This window comes from Medicago truncatula, chromosome 6, assembly GCF_003473485.1.
Source record: "Medicago truncatula cultivar Jemalong A17 chromosome 6, MtrunA17r5.0-ANR, whole genome shotgun sequence".
In the NCBI taxonomy this organism is placed as follows: domain Eukaryota; kingdom Viridiplantae; phylum Streptophyta; class Magnoliopsida; order Fabales; family Fabaceae; genus Medicago; species Medicago truncatula.
The window spans coordinates 4,902,880-4,922,861 of NC_053047.1; the positions used below are offsets into that span (position 1 = coordinate 4,902,880).

Here is a 19,982-nt window from a genome sequence, read left to right on the forward strand (position 1 = left end):
CCTTGTAAATAAGTTTTAATATAGTTGCAGCACCCCAATTTTCCATACTCTTTAGTTGATTGGGTTAGAGGGCTTGGTGAAGATTCTCTGCTGAAGAATGCAGATATTTGATTTCCATTTCATATTGTAGATTTCTTGAAATTTTTGGTGCAGTTTGGCTGAATCTATTTGAGTGATTATATTTTGATTATTTTTCTCAATTTTTGGTGCATGTTTGGATTGACAATAAGATTATAATATTTCTCATTTCAAAAGAAACACGTGTTCTTCTACTTTGTTGTTGCCCACCACATTATTGAATCAGCTGAAAAGTAGCAAAGTGGAGCTTGTGGCTACGATTCAACCTTAGAATCTATGTCAAGTTGGCAACTTTTATCTTATCTCTCAACTGATTTTAATAATTGAATTTAAACATACAAAATCAATCAATAGTTAATATTCATGATATACTCAGTTTAAAATATATGCTTCTAAACATTTTATAATAGGAAAACAAAAAATTGCATATAGCAACAAAATAAAAATAAAAGTAACAAAAAAAACAATAAAAATATAATAATTACATATTTCTCTTTTGAAACATGCCTAAATTGCATTGTTATCCATTTCCTTCATCAATTTTTATTTTTTTAACAACAATATATCCTTCAATATTTGACCAAAAACAGAATATGCTTCTAGTTCAACATTGGTGTGCTGCGTCACTATATTTGACTCAGTTGGAGTGAGAAAATTGCCGTGACAAAAACTCAATATTCTGACTGTGAAAGAACCTTCTATCCTTTTTCCACTTGGGACCCCCTCCCTGTCTTCCACTTAAAATGTGTTTGGCTCTATTTTTCTCCATAGTCATGGAATAGTACAACTTAATTTTTATGTTGAAAATAGCAACCGGGAAATAGAGATAATTGTTGGAGTGAAAAAGTTTCATATGTCATGGGTTATTGGTCAGCTTAAAATTTTGATTATGACCAATGATGCCATGGTTGATGTTGATTCAACAAAAATAAGAGCAAATAATAAATATAATAGAAATAAGGACTTGTGAAGAACGTGCAATTTAGGTGAAGACATCTTGAGTTAGAGTTTTAAGTTTCACTTTTGAGAGACAGAGAAAGTGTCTACCAATAACTTCATGAGAATACAGAGAATTTTTATACATCGTTCAAGAGGGTGAGATTGATAGAGTGATCTTAGATATCGAGAGTCACAATTATAAAATAGATCTGCATGTAACATCAGGTCGACGAAAGACCGATGAAAAGATGGAGTGGCGGAAAGTAGGGAATGATGGCAGAAGGAGAAAAATCCCTCCATATAAACTATCCATTGCAGCCTATGGTGCTGCTTTGGCTTGGCAGACCTCCATTCACAAATTGCCTATGATTGTTGGCAACATAATCCACCGTGCCATTCAGCAATTGCTTGCAGGGCCACAGCCTCTATGAGGTGAATATTTCAGAGATTGATAAATTAAGGAAGGAATTAATGATCAAAGGTTCTTGAGCACACATTATACAGATCACAAGGGACCTCCTGCAGTATAAAACAACTTCGTAAACCATAATTGAAGATCATGATGTTTCTATTTTAACTTTTAGAGTCCTAATTTTACCAACTACATGTCCCAAACGGCCGTGATTATAGCAATCATGGCATGGCATATGTAACTTTTTACTATAGGACCAGTAAAACTTTGAGAAAGGGAACAAGTGATAAGAAACAACTGAGTTTCATATTGTGAGAAGTAGGGAGAAACAACAAGATTCAAATCAGATCAGTTTTTGGATTAGCCAGAGTTATTATATTTAAGCCAAATGATATTCTTTTACTTAGGCTTGCAGTTGCAGAAAATTGCACCACACATGAAGCTCGTCTGAAAATGCATTTCTAAAAATTCCAGAGCTGCATTTGCATACATAATCATGATTCCCCTAAAATCTTTGAAGGAAACATATACAATTTGACATGGCACCATGAAACAATGTAACTTTTAACCAAAAAAATTTGACATGTCCAACCTTGTCTATAGCAGTGTAAAGGTATTTCATGAAAATTTGGAAGTTAGATGTCCAGTCGTGCAGATGGTAAAAAAGTACCAGCCGTGTAGATGGTAAAAAATTACCTGAAAAGGTGTCCAACCACAAGGATCTGGATTGAAATCTGAGTCATCCATCGATCACCATCAAAGCCTTGATGGTGGAATACAAAGTATCCTTCTCTACTTTTTTCCATTGAACCCAAAACAAATTCTACTAGTCCACTGCAGCTTGACCACAGAATGGTGATGAAGCTGTGTTGTCAAATTTAAGCTTTGGTGGCACCATGGCTTTTAATGACAAGAATTTAGGCCAAACCAACTTTATTATATTAACCATATTTGTGCCATAGGCCGCAACGCCAAGCATATATGACAGATTATTTTTTGCCAGCAGCCATCCGTCCTTGATAACACTGATGAACAGAGCAATTTTGGCTTTGAGTAAAAGCCTTGAACCTCTACATGAGGTTATTGAGTCAAACAGAACCAAGACAATAATGAAGAAAAAATTTACGTAAAAAAAATGGACTGTTACAAAACAGGATGTGCTTGACTTGAACTCTACTGCATAACTTGGCGTGCACTTCAATAAACCCAGACAATAATACAATAAATTACAAAAATATGGGCATACAAAGAAGGAATAGAACTTCTGTCAAAAAAAAAAAAAAGGAATATAACTCGACAATGAAGTAGACAAATACCAAAATCAGTGACAGTTTGAACAACAACAATAGAGCCTTATCCCACAAAGTGGGGCCAATCAAAAGAGGTCATAATGTTCTATCATATATAATATCTTATATCTCTATCTCATCTCTAGATCTTTCTCAATAGTTTTTCTTTTAGTTTTTGTAGGTCTTCCTCTACCTCTAGTGGTTTGACTATCTTCCATCTGATCTACTCTCCTTACTACATAATCTATAGGTCTCCTCTGTCCTCTATACAGGCCCAAACCACCTAAGCCGAATTTCCACCATCTTTTCTACGATGGGTGATACTCCAACTCTCTAACACTGTCACTTCTAATGCCAACATGTCTAGTCTTACCACACATCCAAAGCAACATCCTAATCTCCGCTACACTTATTCTATTCAGGTGTTGGTTCTTTACCACCCAACACTTGGTCCCTTGCAACATCACCGATCTTAAAGATGTACAATAAAAGAGATTCTAGTTCAAGAAAGGGACAATATCCTGAAAATGTGTTGGAACTGCAAATGAAATAGAAAATGGTAGAGGAAATGCAAAAGGTTAACAACCTGACCTCTTCTCTTCCCGTGTTTATGGAAAAGCTGAGGAGCAAAGAACATGGGATATTAGCACAGTTTTCAAAGCTACTGGTAAGAGAGGCCCAACATGTAAATTGAACACTCTTTTTTATTCTGTTATTGAATGTTAATATCACTTCATCACTATTTATTATCCATTAGCATTAGAATGGAAAATCCTCCGTGCCTAAGCAGTACATTTAATTTGCCAGAGGACAGTCATAACGGACAAGAGAGCCAAAAAAATATTTTTACCTTCATTGATAAATATCAAATCTCAAAAGAAAACATGGAAGTTAACCCAAAGATTATGGCTACTCTCCTATTTAAAAGGAATGAGGATGTATCTGATAATGTGATGTCAGAGAGAAATAAAACTACTTCAATCATGTTGTGAAAAATTTGAAGATCTTCTTTCCGATAGACACCTCACCGGGATCCTCCTCCTCTTCGTCTTCGTCTTCCTCTTCCCCCTCGTCCTCATTTTCAACGTCATTGACTATGCTTCCATCTTCATCTCCATACTCCAGTGTACCACTTTCTTCAATGCGGTCCACAGAGTTGGTTGTAGCACCATTGTCATCAACATTGTCTCTTGGTATTTCAAACTGTAAAAGGTGTTTGAATATTAAATAAAACAGCGCATATATCTAAAAATTCCAATTAAATCAATCATCAATAAAGGAAGACTGATTTACCCTTACAACTCGATCATCTTTGATCTCCACAGACTTTACGGTTGAGATCTGCACTAGAGTCGTGGTTTGGATATTGTCATCAGCTACCACTGCTACTTCAGGGTTTTTATCACCTGCCTCCTGTTTACCACCAGAAGCTTCTTTTTCAAGAGCCTTTGTTTTGTTGGATAACTCCTGTGTTGATGAAACTGTGCCTGCACTGCTCAAAGAAAGACATGATGTCAGAATAACAACAACTAAGCATAACATTCTATCAAACGGCATCGTTGGATAACTCCTGTTTTAGGCAGTCAACATAAAACTGTCAAATCTCTATGATGTGATGTCAGAATAATCAAGAGAACTCTGACCAGACCACAACCGACAATGATGCATGGTGCTAAATATATTATTACAAGCTACACAAATCCACATGAAGAACAAACAATAACACCCTTGACATCCTCCTGCATTAAATAGTTTCTCAATCGGGCAATTGACATTCCTCCTATTACACACAGTAAGATATTATATATTATCGGAAAAATATCAACCACAGTAAAGTCAAATGCACTTCCTTCAGATAACCCAGTAAAAAAATCCAAAATTAATATTTAAAATGCCCTCGATCAAAAAACTATACAAACTAGATAACCAAGATTGAGGGGCTGCAATTAAGATCTACATGTCAGTAGAACAATCAAACTGCAATCTCAATTTTCATTAATATCTGATAATTAGTGCATTTCTGTCCATATAAATAATCAATCTAGCACTTAAATGAACAATGCCAAAGTTCTAGAACTACAATACGACAACACCTATTGCGGGTATGTTTGGATTGCAGTTGTAAACATACAGTTTTCTTATAAAATCTTGGGATAATTTGGGTCCAAAGACTTGCAGTTTTTCAATAGCAAACTAAACATACACTATACTGTTTACAGAAATGTAGAAATCATATTGACTAATCAATAAACAGTTGGATAAATCAATTAACATAGGAACAGTTATGATCTGCGGAGAAAATATGGTTAGGGAATGAGTCTTCTTGTGTTTATTACAAGGTTCAAATAATTAAATCCTAGAACTACATCCACACCTCACTTTTATAAAAGACCCGTGGGAAGAATGACAATATTGTAAATATGAGAACATTGGAGGGTAATAAGAGAACCATAATAAAGGAAATTATCTCCTAGAAGTTTGTGGTTGTAATTCATACCAGCTACTATATGGATGATAACTTTGATTTCTTTATACAAAACTCTCTAAACATGAATGAAGCTTAGCACAAAATAATTAATAATCATGGTAGTTGTTTTGCAGCCTCTTACTTTTAATGTTTTTCTCCACAGTAAGCTATTTTATGGCCTTATCTTTTCAGCTTTTCAGCTTTTGAGCTTTATTAATTGTTCACAGTGTAGTATATACACATACATATACATTACATTATTTGCATTCATATGATTCATCCATAGCTAATGCAGCCATAACATTAAGGTTTGGAGACTCTAATAGTAATTTAAACCATTGACCATAATCTTCATATGAAGTATATGTTTCTTGAACAACTTCAAATGAAATTTAACTTCTCATGCTATGTTGTTTAACTGTTTTACTAACTACTTAAACTATTTATCATTTGCAGCTACAAAAATTTACCATGTGCAGAATGCAGCAATTCATATAACATCACCATGCCTAATTCAATGTTTTAGTTCTTCTATCCATCAGAGACCGTCTCAAGTTGCATGTGATTGCCGAAGTAAAACAAAGGTATATTCCCGGTAGGGTCTCCTGAAATCTCAGAACCTATAATATGTTTGCACTTTTTTTTTCCTTCTGTTTTCAATGTTTCTGTACAAAGTTTCATATAGAAACAGTGAGAACAAATTTTGATTGTTATGTTTTGATTACACAATTTGGAAAACATGAAGAGTGACAATTTTGAAATTAATATAAAAAAATGCAAAATAAATAAAAAAAATCTACCAGGCTCTTAGTATTCTTGTGATTAATTAATAGGGTTCTTTGGTACACCAAGTACACCAAGTACCAACCCTGATTTTAAAGAAATTTGTTCATTGGGTCATTTAGTATGTTTTGTTCTGTGAGGCTTTCACGTTAATCACGATAAAAAACCATGTTGACGTGGAAGCTTGGATTTGGAGCTTTGATGAAATTGCGGCAAAAAAAGTACAAGACTCACAATTGAAGACTGAAACATCAAACCAAACATATGTTTGTCAAAACTGATCTTCTCATATCAATGCTCCTAAGAACTGCTATATGGTAGGATAAATGTGATAAGAATAGGAGTCAACTGTCAAGTTTGAACCAAGGTTAGGTCTAGCCGAAGTGGCTAGTCTTCCAGACCTAAAGTTTGAATCCTAGTTGGGAGAGCTATCCACATTTAGTGCTCGACAGTTCCTCGAACATGATTACCTTCCGTGGAGGTAATCTGTAGGAAGAAAAGAAGAGATGTCAAGTGTTGTGGCCTGGGTCATTTCATATATGTTAAAGTGCATAACATCTAAATGCCCTTTTTTTTTTCTTTCTTTTGTTTGGTACTAACAATAAACTTTGTAACAGGTTTTTGCAATGAGGAGAAGAAGGGCAAATGAGAGAACAGATACTTATGTACTATTAGAACCAGGGAAGGATGAGAGGTTTGTGTCAGAGGAAGAGTTGAAAGATACTTTGAAAGAGTGGCTCACAAATTGGCCTGGCAAGACTCTTCCTCCTGATCTTGCAAGATATGAAACCATTGATGATGCTGTTTCTTTCTTAGCAAAGTCCTTTTGTGAACTTGAAATTGATGGAGAAGTTGGATCAGTTCAGTGGTATGAAGTTCGTTTGGAGTGAATATATAGAATCAAATTATTCCATCAACCATTTCATTTGTGTCTTGCCAACTTGTGATTGTAATAGTTGAGGAACCATTTGTGTTATTTAGAACATTCCATTCTCTTGTAACTGACACAAACATGTTATTTATAATTTGGATGAATAGTTTAATTAAACACTTGCAACATAAACATTTATTATAAAAGTGCTTATGTACAAACTATTTTCATAAAAACTATAAGTTGTTTTTATAAACTATCCAGCAACACTTGTGGAAATTAACCGAGAACAACTTAAAGACATGTCATAAGTTGTTTCCATATCAAATTCCTTGCAACAGAAAAGTACCACTTCCCTAATCATATCCCCATTTATCGTAATCTATCTGCCAAAGTATACCAAATCAGAGAAAAAAGGTTGAAAAGAAACAAGGATAAACAATTTCTACTAGAAGGGTAAAATAAATTGATCTTATTTGAAATCCTTACATAAGTTTTTTCAAGGATCAATAGATTAGGAGATTACAAAACTTTTTAACATCAGAGTATGTTGCTAGAAAATCCTACTTAGGAACAAAAATCAGAAGAGCATTATATAGTTCTTTAAGATACTTCATCATCTTCAAGTTGGAATTCCTTGATTATCATGTAGAACAAAGTTCCATTGAATTCCTCAAGTTGAGTTGAGTTTCTCATCAATCAGCATTGGAAGCTTATTTTGAAGAGGACTCGGATCCTGCAAGCACATGTTTGGAACCTGCAGTAATCGGCATAAACTAGCACTGTTAAAAATAACCACACTGAAAATTACACACCAAATTAACAATCCCACATATATTGTAAGCAATGAATACATCAGACACGACACTCACACGCCGACACAAATAATAATTTGAGCAAATGAAGTTATTGAATTATTAAATGTAATCACGTGTGTGTCAGACACCGAACAGATATACGATATGAAGTGTCCGTGCTATATATGTTATATAAGAAATCTGAAGCTGTTATTGATACCTTTGGTTGATATTTACCAGGTCCAGGTGGTAATAGTGCACCACCCTTTCTGTTTCTTGCAAGAAGGCCTTTGGTTACTGGGGACATCATCATATCAGTTGGGCTTGTATACCTAACAAAATGAAGTAAAAAAGAACAATTAGCCAACACATAATGATAGATAGATATTCATTCACTAACCCAACTAAGGACACAAAAATTGATTTTGAATGTATAAATTCTTTAAAATTGGTTTCAACATAAAAGTGATTTACTTTTGATAAATTGAAAAATAATTGCAGAAACAAAAATTACAAATTCTAGTTTTAAATTAGAATTAATTATACCGAAACAATCAATTAAACTACCAGATAACATAAAACATGTCAAAATCAATTCAAACAAGCACACAGTCTTAACCATCACTGAATCAACTTTAAAATACAACTCGAAATATGAGCTGTCAGATCTTTATGGAATTGCGTGATTACAGATAATCTAATATAAAAGACAAGGTAGATACCTTTCAGGATATTTGAATGGTTTGGGGAGTTTGAGATGATCTGGGGTGACAGGTTTTCGCAATTCATTGGAGGGTAGTTGATGATGATCAACAGGAGGAGGAGGAGGAGGAGGAGGAGGAGGAGTTGGTATTGTTTTGCATTGAGATTCCATTTTTGGGTCCAGTAAAACTTTTAGAGTCCTAATTTTACCAACTACATGTCCCAAACGGCCGTGATTATAGCAATCATGGCATGGCATATGTAACTTTTTACTATAGGACCAGTAAAACTTTGAGAAAGGGAACAAGTGATAAGAAACAACTGAGTTTCATATTGTGAGAAGTAGGGAGAAACAACAAGATTCAAATCAGATCAGTTTTTGGATTAGCCAGAGTTATTATATTTAAGCCAAATGATATTCTTTTACTTAGGCTTGCAGTTGCAGAAAATTGCACCACACATGAAGCTCGTCTGAAAATGCATTTCTAAAAATTCCAGAGCTGCATTTGCATACATAATCATGATTCCCCTAAAATCTTTGAAGGAAACATATACAATTTGACATGGCACCATGAAACAATGTAACTTTTAACCAAAAAAATTTGACATGTCCAACCTTGTCTATAGCAGTGTAAAGGTATTTCATGAAAATTTGGAAGTTAGATGTCCAGTCGTGCAGATGGTAAAAAAGTACCAGTCGTGTAGATGGTAAAAAATTACCTGAAAAGGTGTCCAACCACAAGGATCTGGATTGAAATCTGAGTCATCCATCGATCACCATCAAAGCCTTGATGGTGGAATACAAAGTATCCTTCTCTACTTTTTTCCATTGAACCCAAAACAAATTCTACTAGTCCACTGCAGCTTGACCACAGAATGGTGATGAAGCTGTGTTGTCAAATTTAAGCTTTGGTGGCACCATGGCTTTTAATGACAAGAATTTAGGCCAAACCAACTTTATTATATTAACCATATTTGTGCCATAGGCCGCAACGCCAAGCATATATGACAGATTATTTTTTACCAGCAGCCATCCGTCCTTGATAACACTGATGAACAGAGCAATTTTGGCTTTGAGTAAAAGCCTTGAACCTCTACAGAGGTTATTGAGTCAAACAGAACCAAGACAATAATGAAGAAAAAATTTACGTAAAAAAAATGGACTGTTACAAAACAGGATGTGCTTGACTTGAACTCTACTGCATAACTTGGCGTGCACTTCAATAAACCCAGACAATAATACAATAAATTACAAAAATATGGGCATACAAAGAAGGAATAGAACTTCTGTCAAAAAAAAAAAAAAGGAATATAACTCGACAATGAAGTAGACAAATACCAAAATCAGTGACAGTTTGAACAACAACAATAGAGCCTTATCCCACAAAGTGGGGCCAATCAAAAGAGGTCATAATGTTCTATCATATATAATATCTTATATCTCTATCTCATCTCTAGATCTTTCTCAATAGTTTTTCTTTTAGTTTTTGTAGGTCTTCCTCTACCTCTAGTGGTTTGACTATCTTCCATCTGATCTACTCTCCTTACTACATAATCTATAGGTCTCCTCTGTCCTCTATACAGGCCCAAACCACCTAAGCCGAATTTCCACCATCTTTTCTACGATGGGTGATACTCCAACTCTCTAACACTGTCACTTCTAATGCCAACATGTCTAGTCTTACCACACATCCAAAGCAACATCCTAATCTCCGCTACACTTATTCTATTCAGGTGTTGGTTCTTTACCACCCAACACTTGGTCCCTTGCAACATCACCGATCTTAAAGATGTACAATAAAAGAGATTCTAGTTCAAGAAAGGGACAATATCCTGAAAATGTGTTGGAACTGCACATGAAATAGAAAATGGTAGAGGAAATGCAAAAGGTTAACAACCTGACCTCTTCTCTTCCCGTGTTTACGGAAAAGCTGAGGAGCAAAGAACATGGGATATTAGCACAGTTTTCAAAGCTACTGGTAAGAGAGGCCCAACATGTAAATTGAACACTCTTTTTTATTCTGTTATTGAATGTTAATATCACTTCATCACTATTTATTATCCATTAGCATTAGAATGGAAAATCCTCCGTGCCTAAGCAGTACATTTAATTTGCCAGAGGACAGTCATAACGGACAAGAGAGCCAAAAAAATATTTTTACCTTCATTGATAAATATCAAATCTCAAAAGAAAACATGGAAGTTAACCCAAAGATTATGGCTACTCTCCTATTTAAAAGGAATGAGGATGTATCTGATAATGTGATGTCAGAGAGAAATAAAACTACTTCAATCATGTTGTGAAAAATTTGAAGATCTTCTTTCCGATAGACACCTCACCGGGATCCTCCTCCTCTTCGTCTTCGTCTTCCTCTTCCCCCTCGTCCTCATTTTCAACGTCATTGACTATGCTTCCATCTTCATCTCCATACTCCAGTGTACCACTTTCTTCAATGCGGTCCACAGAGTTGGTTGTAGCACCATTGTCATCAACATTGTCTCTTGGTATTTCAAACTGTAAAAGGTGTTTGAATATTAAATAAAACAGCGCATATATCTAAAAATTCCAATTAAATCAATCATCAATAAAGGAAGACTGATTTACCCTTACAACTCGATCATCTTTGATCTCCACAGACTTTACGGTTGAGATCTGCACTAGAGTCGTGGTTTGGATATTGTCATCAGCTACCACTGCTACTTCAGGGTTTTTATCACCTGCTTCCTGTTTACCACCAGAAGCTTCTTTTTCAAGAGCCTTTGTTTTGTTGGATAACTCCTGTGTTGATGAAACTGTGCCTGCACTGCTCAAAGAAAGACATGATGTCAGAATAACAACAACTAAGCCTTATCCCACTAAGTGGGGTCAGCTCAAGGAAAAGCATAACATTCTATCAAACGGCATCGTTGGATAACTCCTGTTTTAGGCAGTCAACATAAAACTGTCAAATCTCTATGATGTGATGTCAGAATAATCAAGAGAACTCTGACCAGACCACAACCGACAATGATGCATGGTGCTAAATATATTATTACAAGCTACACAAATCCACATGAAGAACAAACAATAACACCCTTGACATCCTCCTGCATTAAATAGTTTCTCAATCGGGCAATTGACATTCCTCCTATTACACACAGTAAGATATTATATATTATCGGAAAAATATCAACCACAGTAAAGTCAAATGCACTTCCTTCAGATAACCCAGTAAAAAAATCCAAAATTAATATTTAAAATGCCCTCGATCAAAAAACTATACAAACTAGATAACCAAGATTGAGGGGCTGCAATTAAGATCTACATGTCAGTAGAACAATCAAACTGCAATCTCAATTTTCATTAATATCTGATAATTAGTGCATTTCTGTCCATATAAATAATCAATCTAGCACTTAAATGAACAATGCCAAAGTTCTAGAACTACAATACGACAACACCTATTGCGGGTATGTTTGGATTGCAGTTGTAAACATACAGTTTTCTTATAAAATCTTGGGATAATTTGGGTCCAAAGACTTGCAGTTTTTCAATAGCAAACTAAACATACACTATACTGTTTACAGAAATGTAGAAATCATATTGACTAATCAATAAACAGTTGGATAAATCAATTAACATAGGAACAGTTATGATCTGCGGAGAAAATATGGTTAGGGAATGAGTCTTCTTGTGTTTATTACAAGGTTCAAATAATTAAATCCTAGAACTACATCCACACCTCACTTTTATAAAAGACCCGTGGGAATGTAATAATTATTAACCAAACTTTCGCAACAAAAAAAAAGCAGAAATCAGATTTTCATCATTATATTCATAGAAATGTTATTCCCAAGAATCAATTTAGATAACTTGAAACATACAAACACTAACTAATATTTCAATTTGAAGCAACCTTGGAAGGGGGCAACGGGACAATTGGTGCAATCAATGAGACGATTGGCACACCACAAATTTTCTTTATTTCTTATTGGGAAGAGGGGAACGGGACAAGAAAAGAGTGACGATTCCTTTAGTGTGAAAATTAGCAAGAACCAATCTATCTATATATAAAACACATCATTACTTAAATTTCAAAAAAAAAAAAAAAAACACTCCTTTAGAATTAATGCCAATATAAACATCCAAGAAAACAATCCACAAAAAATAAATACAACCAGTGTGTACACTGATACAATAAAAAGAAACATAAGCTTTATTGCCCCAAACAAGGCCCCTGAGACTAAACTTACGTCTTATGCCGCCTGAGGTTGTAACGCTTCTCCCCTGTAACTTGTGTTGTGGGTGGAGCAACTGTTGACCTTTTCTTCTTGCGCCCACCAGCTGTTGAACTGTCTGAATGTCCTTCACTATCAGCAGCATTCTGCTCACCTTCAGCAATCTTAGAAGTTTGTGCACGTTGTCGCTTCCTTGTACTGTTACCAGTAGCTTTCTCAGTGTGACTGGACTCTTCATGACTATTTTCTTTGATATAATCAGTATCAAGATTTTGCGAACTCGTTTTTCCCAGGAACTCCCTGGCCTCCTTAACCACAGCCTTCACTGAGCGTGTTCTAGCAATTCCAGATTTGCTTTTCCTCCCAGGTCTTTGTCGACCAACCTTTGGGACTGACTGTTGAGAATCATCTGGACCTCCCCCAGTCAAGCTTTCCATGTAGCTGTGTTCATCTATGGATAAAGAATATTCAGTATTCCCCTCTCTGGCAATGTTATCGGATTGGAGGTGTGCTGTATCAGAAGAGTGAAAAGCCACTCCATCTGCTATTTGTCGTTCTTGAAGAGCAACTATCGGTCCTTCTATATTAGGAGATGACACAGGCTCTCCAACTTTTTCTATATTAACATTTACATCAGACTCAGGGGACGTCCCAGCTATATTTGAAGTACCAATAGAATCTGTGTTTGTACTAGGGGATAAACTGAAAATCTTGGACGTGCATTTGCGGAACACAGACACAGGCCATTTAGATCCAGAATGGTTTGAGCCAGAAGCAATAACATTGTCCTTTGAGTTCTCAAGAGGAGATGTAGGCAAGGGAAGAACCCCACACTCTTTACTGTCAGGTAACTGAAGATCAGACACAACAACGTCCCTGACAACTTCCCCGCAGTCCTTGCAATTCCTGAGCTTCTCAACAAGTGCGAGAAAATGGTTTCTTTCAGCCACAAGGCGTTCACGTTCTTTCTTTACTTTCTGGCTAAGATTCATAAGCATTTCAGAATCTTCATGCATCTCACGTTGGTCAGACTTCAGCTGTTGCTTGTTTGTCTCGAGTTCTTTTCTCTCATTCTCTAATCTGATCCCCTCAGACTTGACTTCTTCCCATTCCTTTTCAGCAGCATCTTTCAAGATATTAATATTATTAAGCTCTTTTTCCATCTCCTCCTGAAATTTTCTCTCTCTTTGCTGCAGGTCTTTCTCCATCTCCTCTTTCCTTTTCTGAATTTCATTCTCAAGATTTCTTGTTTTCCATTCAAAATCTTGAACCATTTGTGCCTTTTCATTTTTTACCTTTTCAGATAAAAGAAATTCCTCTTGTTTAATTGAATCACTAAATGATTTCTTATCCAATTCAAGCTTTTCAAGCTCCTTCTTTAAATTATCTTCCATATCTTGCTTCTCTCTTTTCAACCTTTCTTCTTCACTGTTCTTCAGTTTTCTTAACTTTTCCTTCTCCTTCTCAACTTCCTGTTGTTCTCCATTAATTTCAGCTCTTTTCTTATCCAGTTCTTCCCATTCTTTCTCAAACCTAAGCCTCTCCTCCCTTAAGTTTTCAGCTTCCTTCATAATTAAATCCTTCTGCATTCTCGTATGCTCTATCTCCTGCTTTAGTTCCAATTGCAAACGAGAATGCTCTGACCTCTCATCTTGAATAAGCTTCAAATTCTCAGTCTCTTGGCTTATTTGCAGCTTCTGCTGAGAAATCTCAGCTTTAATCTTCTCAAGTTCATCATTTAAATTCTCCAAACTCCTCCGATCAGCAAGCAATTTCTCCTTTTCCTTCTCCAGCTCTCTCTCTTTTATTTTCATAGTCTTTTCTTCCTCCTTCAATGATTTCATCTTTGTTAAAAGTTCCTTATCATGCTCCTTTATTCTCTCAGACTTCGTACTCAAAGCTTGCTCTTCTTTTCCAACCTTCGTTTCCCTATGGTTGACTTCGATTTCCCTATACTCCAAGGCTTCCTCCTTGCTGCTAAACTCCTCAGCTAGGGATTTCCGCTTTTGTTCCATTTCAAGCTCAAACTGCTGCAACTTTAAATCCAGAGTCTTCTTTTGCTCATCAAGAAGTTTCTGGATCCCTTCCTGTCAGAAATATATGTACAAGAGTCAGAATGCAACAAAATCATGTGAATTACTCAAGAAATGCAAGTTATGAAAATTCTTTTAGAATACACATTATATCACAGGAATATGGGTCGATATAGTAATCTATAGTATTCAATTTCTTTCCATATAAGTGGTGATTATTTTTAAAAGTTATCAGTTATTACTTTTAAACTATCGGTCTCCAAGTAAATTTCAAAAAAGTAATCACCATATTGACCTCAAAGGTACTATGCAGGGGTGTTAACGAGTTGATTTGGTTTGAGTTTGGGATAGAATAAAATTATATTATTTGGACTGATTTGTTTGGTTGTCTTAAAAAAAATCAGCAACTCCAAACCATAACAATGGACTTGGATTGGATCATCAGATTAAAAAAGATTTATATTGTAAAGTTACCAAGTGCATGTACTCACACTTTCTCTGGCACTAAGCTTTAGTTCCAGCTCTTGTAATTCTTTCTCTTTAATCTCCAGCATTTTCTTTGCAGAATCCACTTTCTGCAATCATAACCACACCATAAATGATGGAAATACCAAAACCAAAGCAAATTACATGTTTACAAAAAGCAAGAGAAAGACACAATAAGAAATTTAAAAGCACACCTTCTCTTCTGCATCTACATCTGCTACTCTTCTACTCATCTCAGCTTCCTTTTCTTTTAATAAAGAATTAGATGAGTCAATATTCTTCTCCGACACTTCTAGATCTCTCTCTTTCTGCTTCAGCTTTTTTTCTGTTTCAGTCACATTCTGTTCTTTCTCACCAAGATTTTGCCTACCATCACTTAGCATATCCTCTCTTTGTCGTAGCTTCCTCTCCCACTCCTTCAAATCTTCCCTTTGTTTGTAGAATACTGATTCAAACGATTCTCGACTGAAATAGGGTTATAGTAACAACTTTAATTAAATGATTCACAAAGCGCAAGACTAAATATGATGGCTAGAAATATTCATAAAATTTAAAACAAGGTCCATACTCGGTAGCAACTGACAACCGCTCCTTTTGAAGCAAACTTTCACGAACCTCCAGCTCTCGCAACTTCATATCTAGCTCTGTATTTTTCCGGTTTACCTCAGCAAGCCTGGCTTCTGCATCATGCAGTTTCTTGTTAACTGTTGAAGCCTTCTCTTCAATTCCATCCACCAATTCATTTGCTTTATCTAGCTTTGTATGGGAAGAAGACTGGACTTCGGCAAGCTCTTCTTGCATTGCATGCAAAGCTCTCTCAAGCTGCAATTTATCAATTTCACCATAAACAGTATAAAGTGAAATAGCGCAATAGACAATGTACGACAACCTTAAAATCAAATGAAAGTCATTCCTCCAAACTCTGTAATAAAAGTCTAAAGGAAAGAAAATAATTTTGCTATATTCATTCAAGATGAACACCTAAAATAGCAAACATAATGAAAAGACAACCAATTAATGGCAGTTTCCTAGGAAGTAGTTTGACTAAAGTATCATTGCAGTATATAACAGGCACAGTAAAGATACATACTTATATCTATCTAATCATAGCAATTTCCTAGGAAGTAATTTGACTAAAGTATCAAGTATGACTGGATATCCAATATTTAAAATTCAATTATGCATTCTAACCGGTGCACAAGTTTCAAATTTTTTGTAAACCAAGTATAATGCCCTTTGTACGGTATCCTCCAAACATGTGTTTTTGTTGGAAATAAAATCTAAATTATTTGAAATTCAAAGCCATTACATTTCCACATTTTTTATACAAGATTAACAATCCTGATGATGTCAAGAACAAAAATGTAGGGATGAGTTCCATACTTCCAACATATACGATGTTTTTACATATTATTAATGAACTGAAAATAAACTTTTGCATCATGATAATTTTATCTTGTATTTAAAAAGTAATAAATGTAACATAATAAGACAAAACCCAAAGGAGCTGAGTAGTACTCGGTTGCATAAAACAGCTACAAGTCAACTAATTATGCATATATAGTTCATAGTGAAGTTAAAGGAAAAGGGGAAAACAAAGTAAGCTAGAGAAGCAAAAATTATAGCCCAGTTCAAAGCCTATGATCAACTTATCCAATACTAACCAATGTAAAAAGAAAAACAAACAAAGTCAAAATAAAATGAGCATGTAAGCAAGCACAACCAATTCAACGCAATTATAGACTTGATAAAATAAAATAAAAACGAACATACATCAGCTCCACACTGCTTTTCTAAACTCAAAGCTTTCCTCGAATTTTCCTCTCGTTTTTGGACTTCAGACAATGCAATCAAATGCAATGATTGATCTCGTTTTAAAACCTCCTGAGTTTCGGCTAGTTCTTGCCTCAGCCGATTGAACTTGGAACTCCACTCTTGCTTCTCAATAAGAAGAAGACCCATGTTGTATTGATAATCATAAAGCTGCGGAAAAAATGTAAAGAACCAAAAGTTAATCAATTGTTAATCATCGACAGAGTAACATGTGGTTCCCAAAATAACATGTTACAATAACATTTGAAAAACACAACATTGAGATGCAACCATGAAATTATTACAGATTATAATTTAAAGGCAACCAAAGAGTTCTCTCGATTATCCACCATATATTGGCATTTCTTTTAACTTGTCATTATTCTACAGTGGTAATCCTTGGTAAGATTTCATCGCAATATCATGACAATATTTTGTGAACAAGTGACTTTTACTAACAGAATTTGAATTACATGGTTTAAACAAAATTCAAGGAAATAACCGAGGTCCTCAAAAGGTATGGTCTCTCCCCCCAATTCCCTGGCTCACTCTTTTCATACCATCTCTCTCTACTTATAGCTCCTGTGTACGTTTACTCGCAAAACTATTGACAAATGGTTGAAATTTAATGCAACTTGCGTACATAAATCGACCCATTATCTAATTCACAAAAAACCTAATTTATCTCAAATGTAATTAATATTTTGTGACATGTTGGGTCCGTATACGACTCTGCTACACATCGGACACTAGACATGTTTATAGCCTCTAAACTAAAGATTCTACATATATCAAAAGAGTTCATTCCTCAAAGTTACAGTAATATCTACTACATCAATATGCTACAAAACTCGGTGTCAGGTCCAAGAACCAACTCATCGGGGACCAATCCCTAGAAAAACCATCTATAAACCATAAATTAAGTATACACAATGATTGAAACAAACCCTAGAAAAACAATTCAAAACAAACAACAAATATCAAAGTTTGCACAAATCAAAACCAAACTAACAAACCTCTTTCTCCAGCCTAGAAATCTTCTCCATCATCGCTTCATCGTCTTTCCTTTTCATCACCGCTTCATCGAGCAGTCCAACTTCTCTAAATTTCTTCCAATCTTCAGCATAACTAGAAGCCACCACCACATCACCGCCGGTATCAGTCAAAGAACCCAACGGCGGCGGTGGCAGAGGTTCATCGGCGAAGACAACAGCTTTTCCCTTTGCGAGCGCAGACTTAGGTGTGACACCGATTCGATGCGGTGTGAATGGTGCTGGTGTACCGATAGGTCGTGATTTTCTTTGCGGCGTGAACATTGGGCCGGTGATTGAACGGAGTTTCGCCGGAAAAGATGAATTCAAGATATCAATCAAACACTCGATTTAGGGTTTTTCCGGAAAAGATATCAAACACTCGATTTTGAAATCACCGCAATTAATCGTTGGTTTAGTTTTTTTGAACTTTGAAGAGTGTGTATATAAAGCACTTATCAATATTTTGTACCCCAATGAAGAAAAAAAATATAATTATGAATATTTTGGATAATCGTCATTTGGTCTATAGTATCCGCAATAGTTCAACAGTCCTTGTATTAAAATTTTAAAATATTGTATTTTTTTTTTTTAAAGAAAAATATTGTTTTTTTTTTTTTAAGAAGTAAAATATTGTTTTTTTTTAATCAAAATAGTTTATGATGCTAAAATAATCCCTCAATACTCAAAGTAATTCTTTCTATATAGAGACTGAAATGACATTAGTAGGTATATTGCATGACTGGTATGATAATATTAATGAAGCATTTTAATATCAAAAACTATTTTGACTAATAAAGTGCATAATTATTGACTATTTTAAAATTTTAATACATTGAAGGACTAGTGTGGCTACTAATTACACACTCTAGACTAAAATGAATATTATCCCTTTGAATTTTTATTTGACTATTCTTTTTCTTGTTTGATGAACCATATTTAGTTTTTTTTCGAGTTAACGGTTCGATTATGATGTAGATGAGTTGATATGGAGTTTGATATAGGGATAGTTTAATCAATAATTATTTTACTTCAAAATCGACCTCGAATTCTAGTCATATTTTAGTTTTGTTTAAGAGATTATACACTTCATTTTTATTTGATTTACTTTTCGATAATGACAAGAATAAGATTGAAATAAAAATTATTACCATAACAAAAAGAAGAAATAAAAAGTCTTTTATACTGAAAAATCATCTGATATGTTATTGAGATACAACAAGTTTAACGGTGTTATATAAAAGTGCATAAACCGTTAATCTTGATGTATCTCAATAAAATATGCAATGGGTTTAGATTTCCGTAAAAATTCACGTGAATGATCTATATGATATAAACTTACAATCTAACGGTCAAATTTGAAATTATACGATATTAAGCGGTCTATATGATATAAACTTACAATCTAACGGTCAAATTTGAAATTATGCATCGAGTCAAACGATATTAAGCGGTATAACATTGGTATAACTTTTAAGCGGTGTAATTTGATCCCTCCTATATATATACATGAGTTTTAGCTGGTTTTTCATATAAAGAAAACATGCTTAAAATACATGAGTTTGGGCTGGTTTTTCATTACATATTTTACCCTTCATTTAAACTATTTTATTTGCTATTTCATCATTTAATAATATTATTTTAAATTTTAATTAAAAAAAATAAATCTCATTAAAATAGGAAATATCTCACTACAATAAGAACAATATTTTCAATATTATATAATGGCGGAAAGACAGACACTACCATGTCTATCTATATGCTCTTTTTACAGAGCTAACGTGTGTATATTTTATTATGTTTGTTTGTATAATTTTGATTACATTTTTAAATTTTTTAAATATTAATGGAAATTATTCGTGCATCGATTTATCTACAAATTATTGTCAAAGTATATAACAAAATTATTTATCAACTCAACATATTTTGGTTTGCTTGTATAAAAAATAAAATTACAATCATTTTCTTATTGATTATATTTATAGTGACATATATTTGATTTAGTCTGTTACACTTTTTTAAACATAAAAAATAAAATAAAAAAAACTGAACATATACTCATAT

The 19,982-nt window shown here is 34.5% G+C and overlaps 4 protein-coding genes across 11 annotated transcripts in view; 1 reads left to right on the forward strand and 3 right to left on the reverse strand.

Moving 5' to 3' along the window:
* The window catches only part of LOC11422532 (uncharacterized), a 30,098-nt gene extending 26,870 nt beyond the window's left edge, over positions 1-3,228 (reverse strand). Inside the window, exon 1 of the mRNA XM_039835225.1 lies at positions 2,126-3,228. Coding sequence (XP_039691159.1) covers positions 2,126-2,235 — 110 coding nt within the window. The 5' untranslated portion in view covers positions 2,236-3,228. The remainder of the gene's footprint in view (positions 1-2,125) is intronic.
* Positions 1-7,031, forward strand: part of LOC25495344 (protein CHLORORESPIRATORY REDUCTION 7, chloroplastic) — a 35,980-nt gene extending 28,949 nt beyond the window's left edge. The window contains exons 1-3 of one of the 3 annotated variants that reach the window (XM_013595559.3): positions 5,197-5,347; positions 5,642-5,769; positions 6,586-7,031. In XM_013595559.3, coding sequence (XP_013451013.2) covers positions 5,302-5,347; positions 5,642-5,769; positions 6,586-6,858 — 447 coding nt within the window. In that variant the 5' untranslated portion in view covers positions 5,197-5,301 and the 3' untranslated portion in view covers positions 6,859-7,031. Of the gene's footprint in view, positions 1-5,196; positions 5,348-5,641; positions 5,770-6,585 lie in introns of those variants that run through there. The other 2 variants (XM_039835223.1, XM_039835224.1) reach the window with 2 other exon arrangements.
* LOC25495346 (protein CROWDED NUCLEI 3) lies at positions 3,403-18,382 on the reverse strand. Of its 5 annotated transcripts, none has more exons than XR_005646709.1 (9): positions 17,904-18,382; positions 16,849-17,058; positions 15,644-15,897; positions 15,270-15,540; positions 15,081-15,164; positions 12,572-14,643; positions 4,012-4,210; positions 3,640-3,921; positions 3,403-3,513 (listed from the first exon to the last, which is right to left on the reverse strand). XR_005646709.1 is itself a non-coding variant. In XM_039835222.1 (8 exons), the coding sequence occupies exons 1-8, from the start codon at positions 18,201-18,203 to the stop codon at positions 3,700-3,702; spliced, it is 3,612 nt and encodes a 1,203-aa protein (XP_039691156.1). In that variant the 5' UTR covers positions 18,204-18,382; the 3' UTR covers positions 3,405-3,699. The 5 variants fall into 5 exon arrangements, 2 of the variants coding, with proteins under 2 accessions (XP_039691156.1, XP_039691155.1); XR_005646708.1 differs by lacking the exons at positions 3,403-3,513; positions 3,640-3,921; positions 4,012-4,210 and adding exons at positions 10,335-10,445; positions 10,572-10,853; positions 10,944-11,142 and having other exon boundaries at positions 17,904-18,380; XR_005646710.1 differs by lacking the exons at positions 3,403-3,513; positions 3,640-3,921; positions 4,012-4,210; positions 17,904-18,382 and adding exons at positions 10,335-10,445; positions 10,572-10,853; positions 10,944-11,142; positions 17,674-17,786.
* On the reverse strand, positions 7,134-10,160 carry LOC25495345 (magnesium-chelatase 67 kDa subunit). Of its 2 annotated transcripts, none has more exons than XM_013595560.3 (3): positions 8,359-9,052; positions 7,857-7,968; positions 7,134-7,596 (listed from the first exon to the last, which is right to left on the reverse strand). In XM_013595560.3, the coding sequence occupies exons 1-3, from the start codon at positions 8,595-8,597 to the stop codon at positions 7,513-7,515; spliced, it is 435 nt and encodes a 144-aa protein (XP_013451014.3). In that variant the 5' UTR covers positions 8,598-9,052; the 3' UTR covers positions 7,134-7,512. The 2 variants fall into 2 exon arrangements, with proteins under 2 accessions (XP_013451014.3, XP_024641880.2); XM_024786112.2 differs by lacking the exon at positions 8,359-9,052 and adding an exon at positions 9,059-10,160 and having other exon boundaries at positions 7,289-7,596.
* Positions 18,383-19,982: the final 1,600 nt, after the last annotated feature.

What these genes read in the sequence shown, in the direction of transcription:
- LOC25495345 (XM_013595560.3), bottom strand. Translation starts at nt 8,597, where the DNA reads ATGCCATGCCATGATTGCTATAATCACGGCCGTTTGGGACATGTAGTT. An exon ending in CCATTCAAATATCCTGAAAG is followed by an intron (nt 7,969 to 8,358) that starts GTATCTACCTTG and finishes TCATTTTGTTAG; the next exon opens with GTATACAAGCCCAACTGATA. An exon ending in CTGGTAAATATCAACCAAAG is followed by an intron (nt 7,597 to 7,856) that starts GTATCAATAACA and finishes CGATTACTGCAG; the next exon opens with GTTCCAAACATGTGCTTGCA.
- LOC25495346 (XM_039835222.1), bottom strand. Translation starts at nt 18,203, where the DNA reads ATGTTCACGCCGCAAAGAAAATCACGACCTATCGGTACACCAGCACCA. An exon ending in AAAAGCAGTGTGGAGCTGAT is followed by an intron (nt 15,898 to 16,848) that starts GTATGTTCGTTT and finishes GATAAATTGCAG; the next exon opens with CTTGAGAGAGCTTTGCATGC. An exon ending in AACCTCAGGCGGCATAAGAC is followed by an intron (nt 4,211 to 12,571) that starts GTAAGTTTAGTC and finishes TTCTTTGAGCAG; the next exon opens with TGCAGGCACAGTTTCATCAA.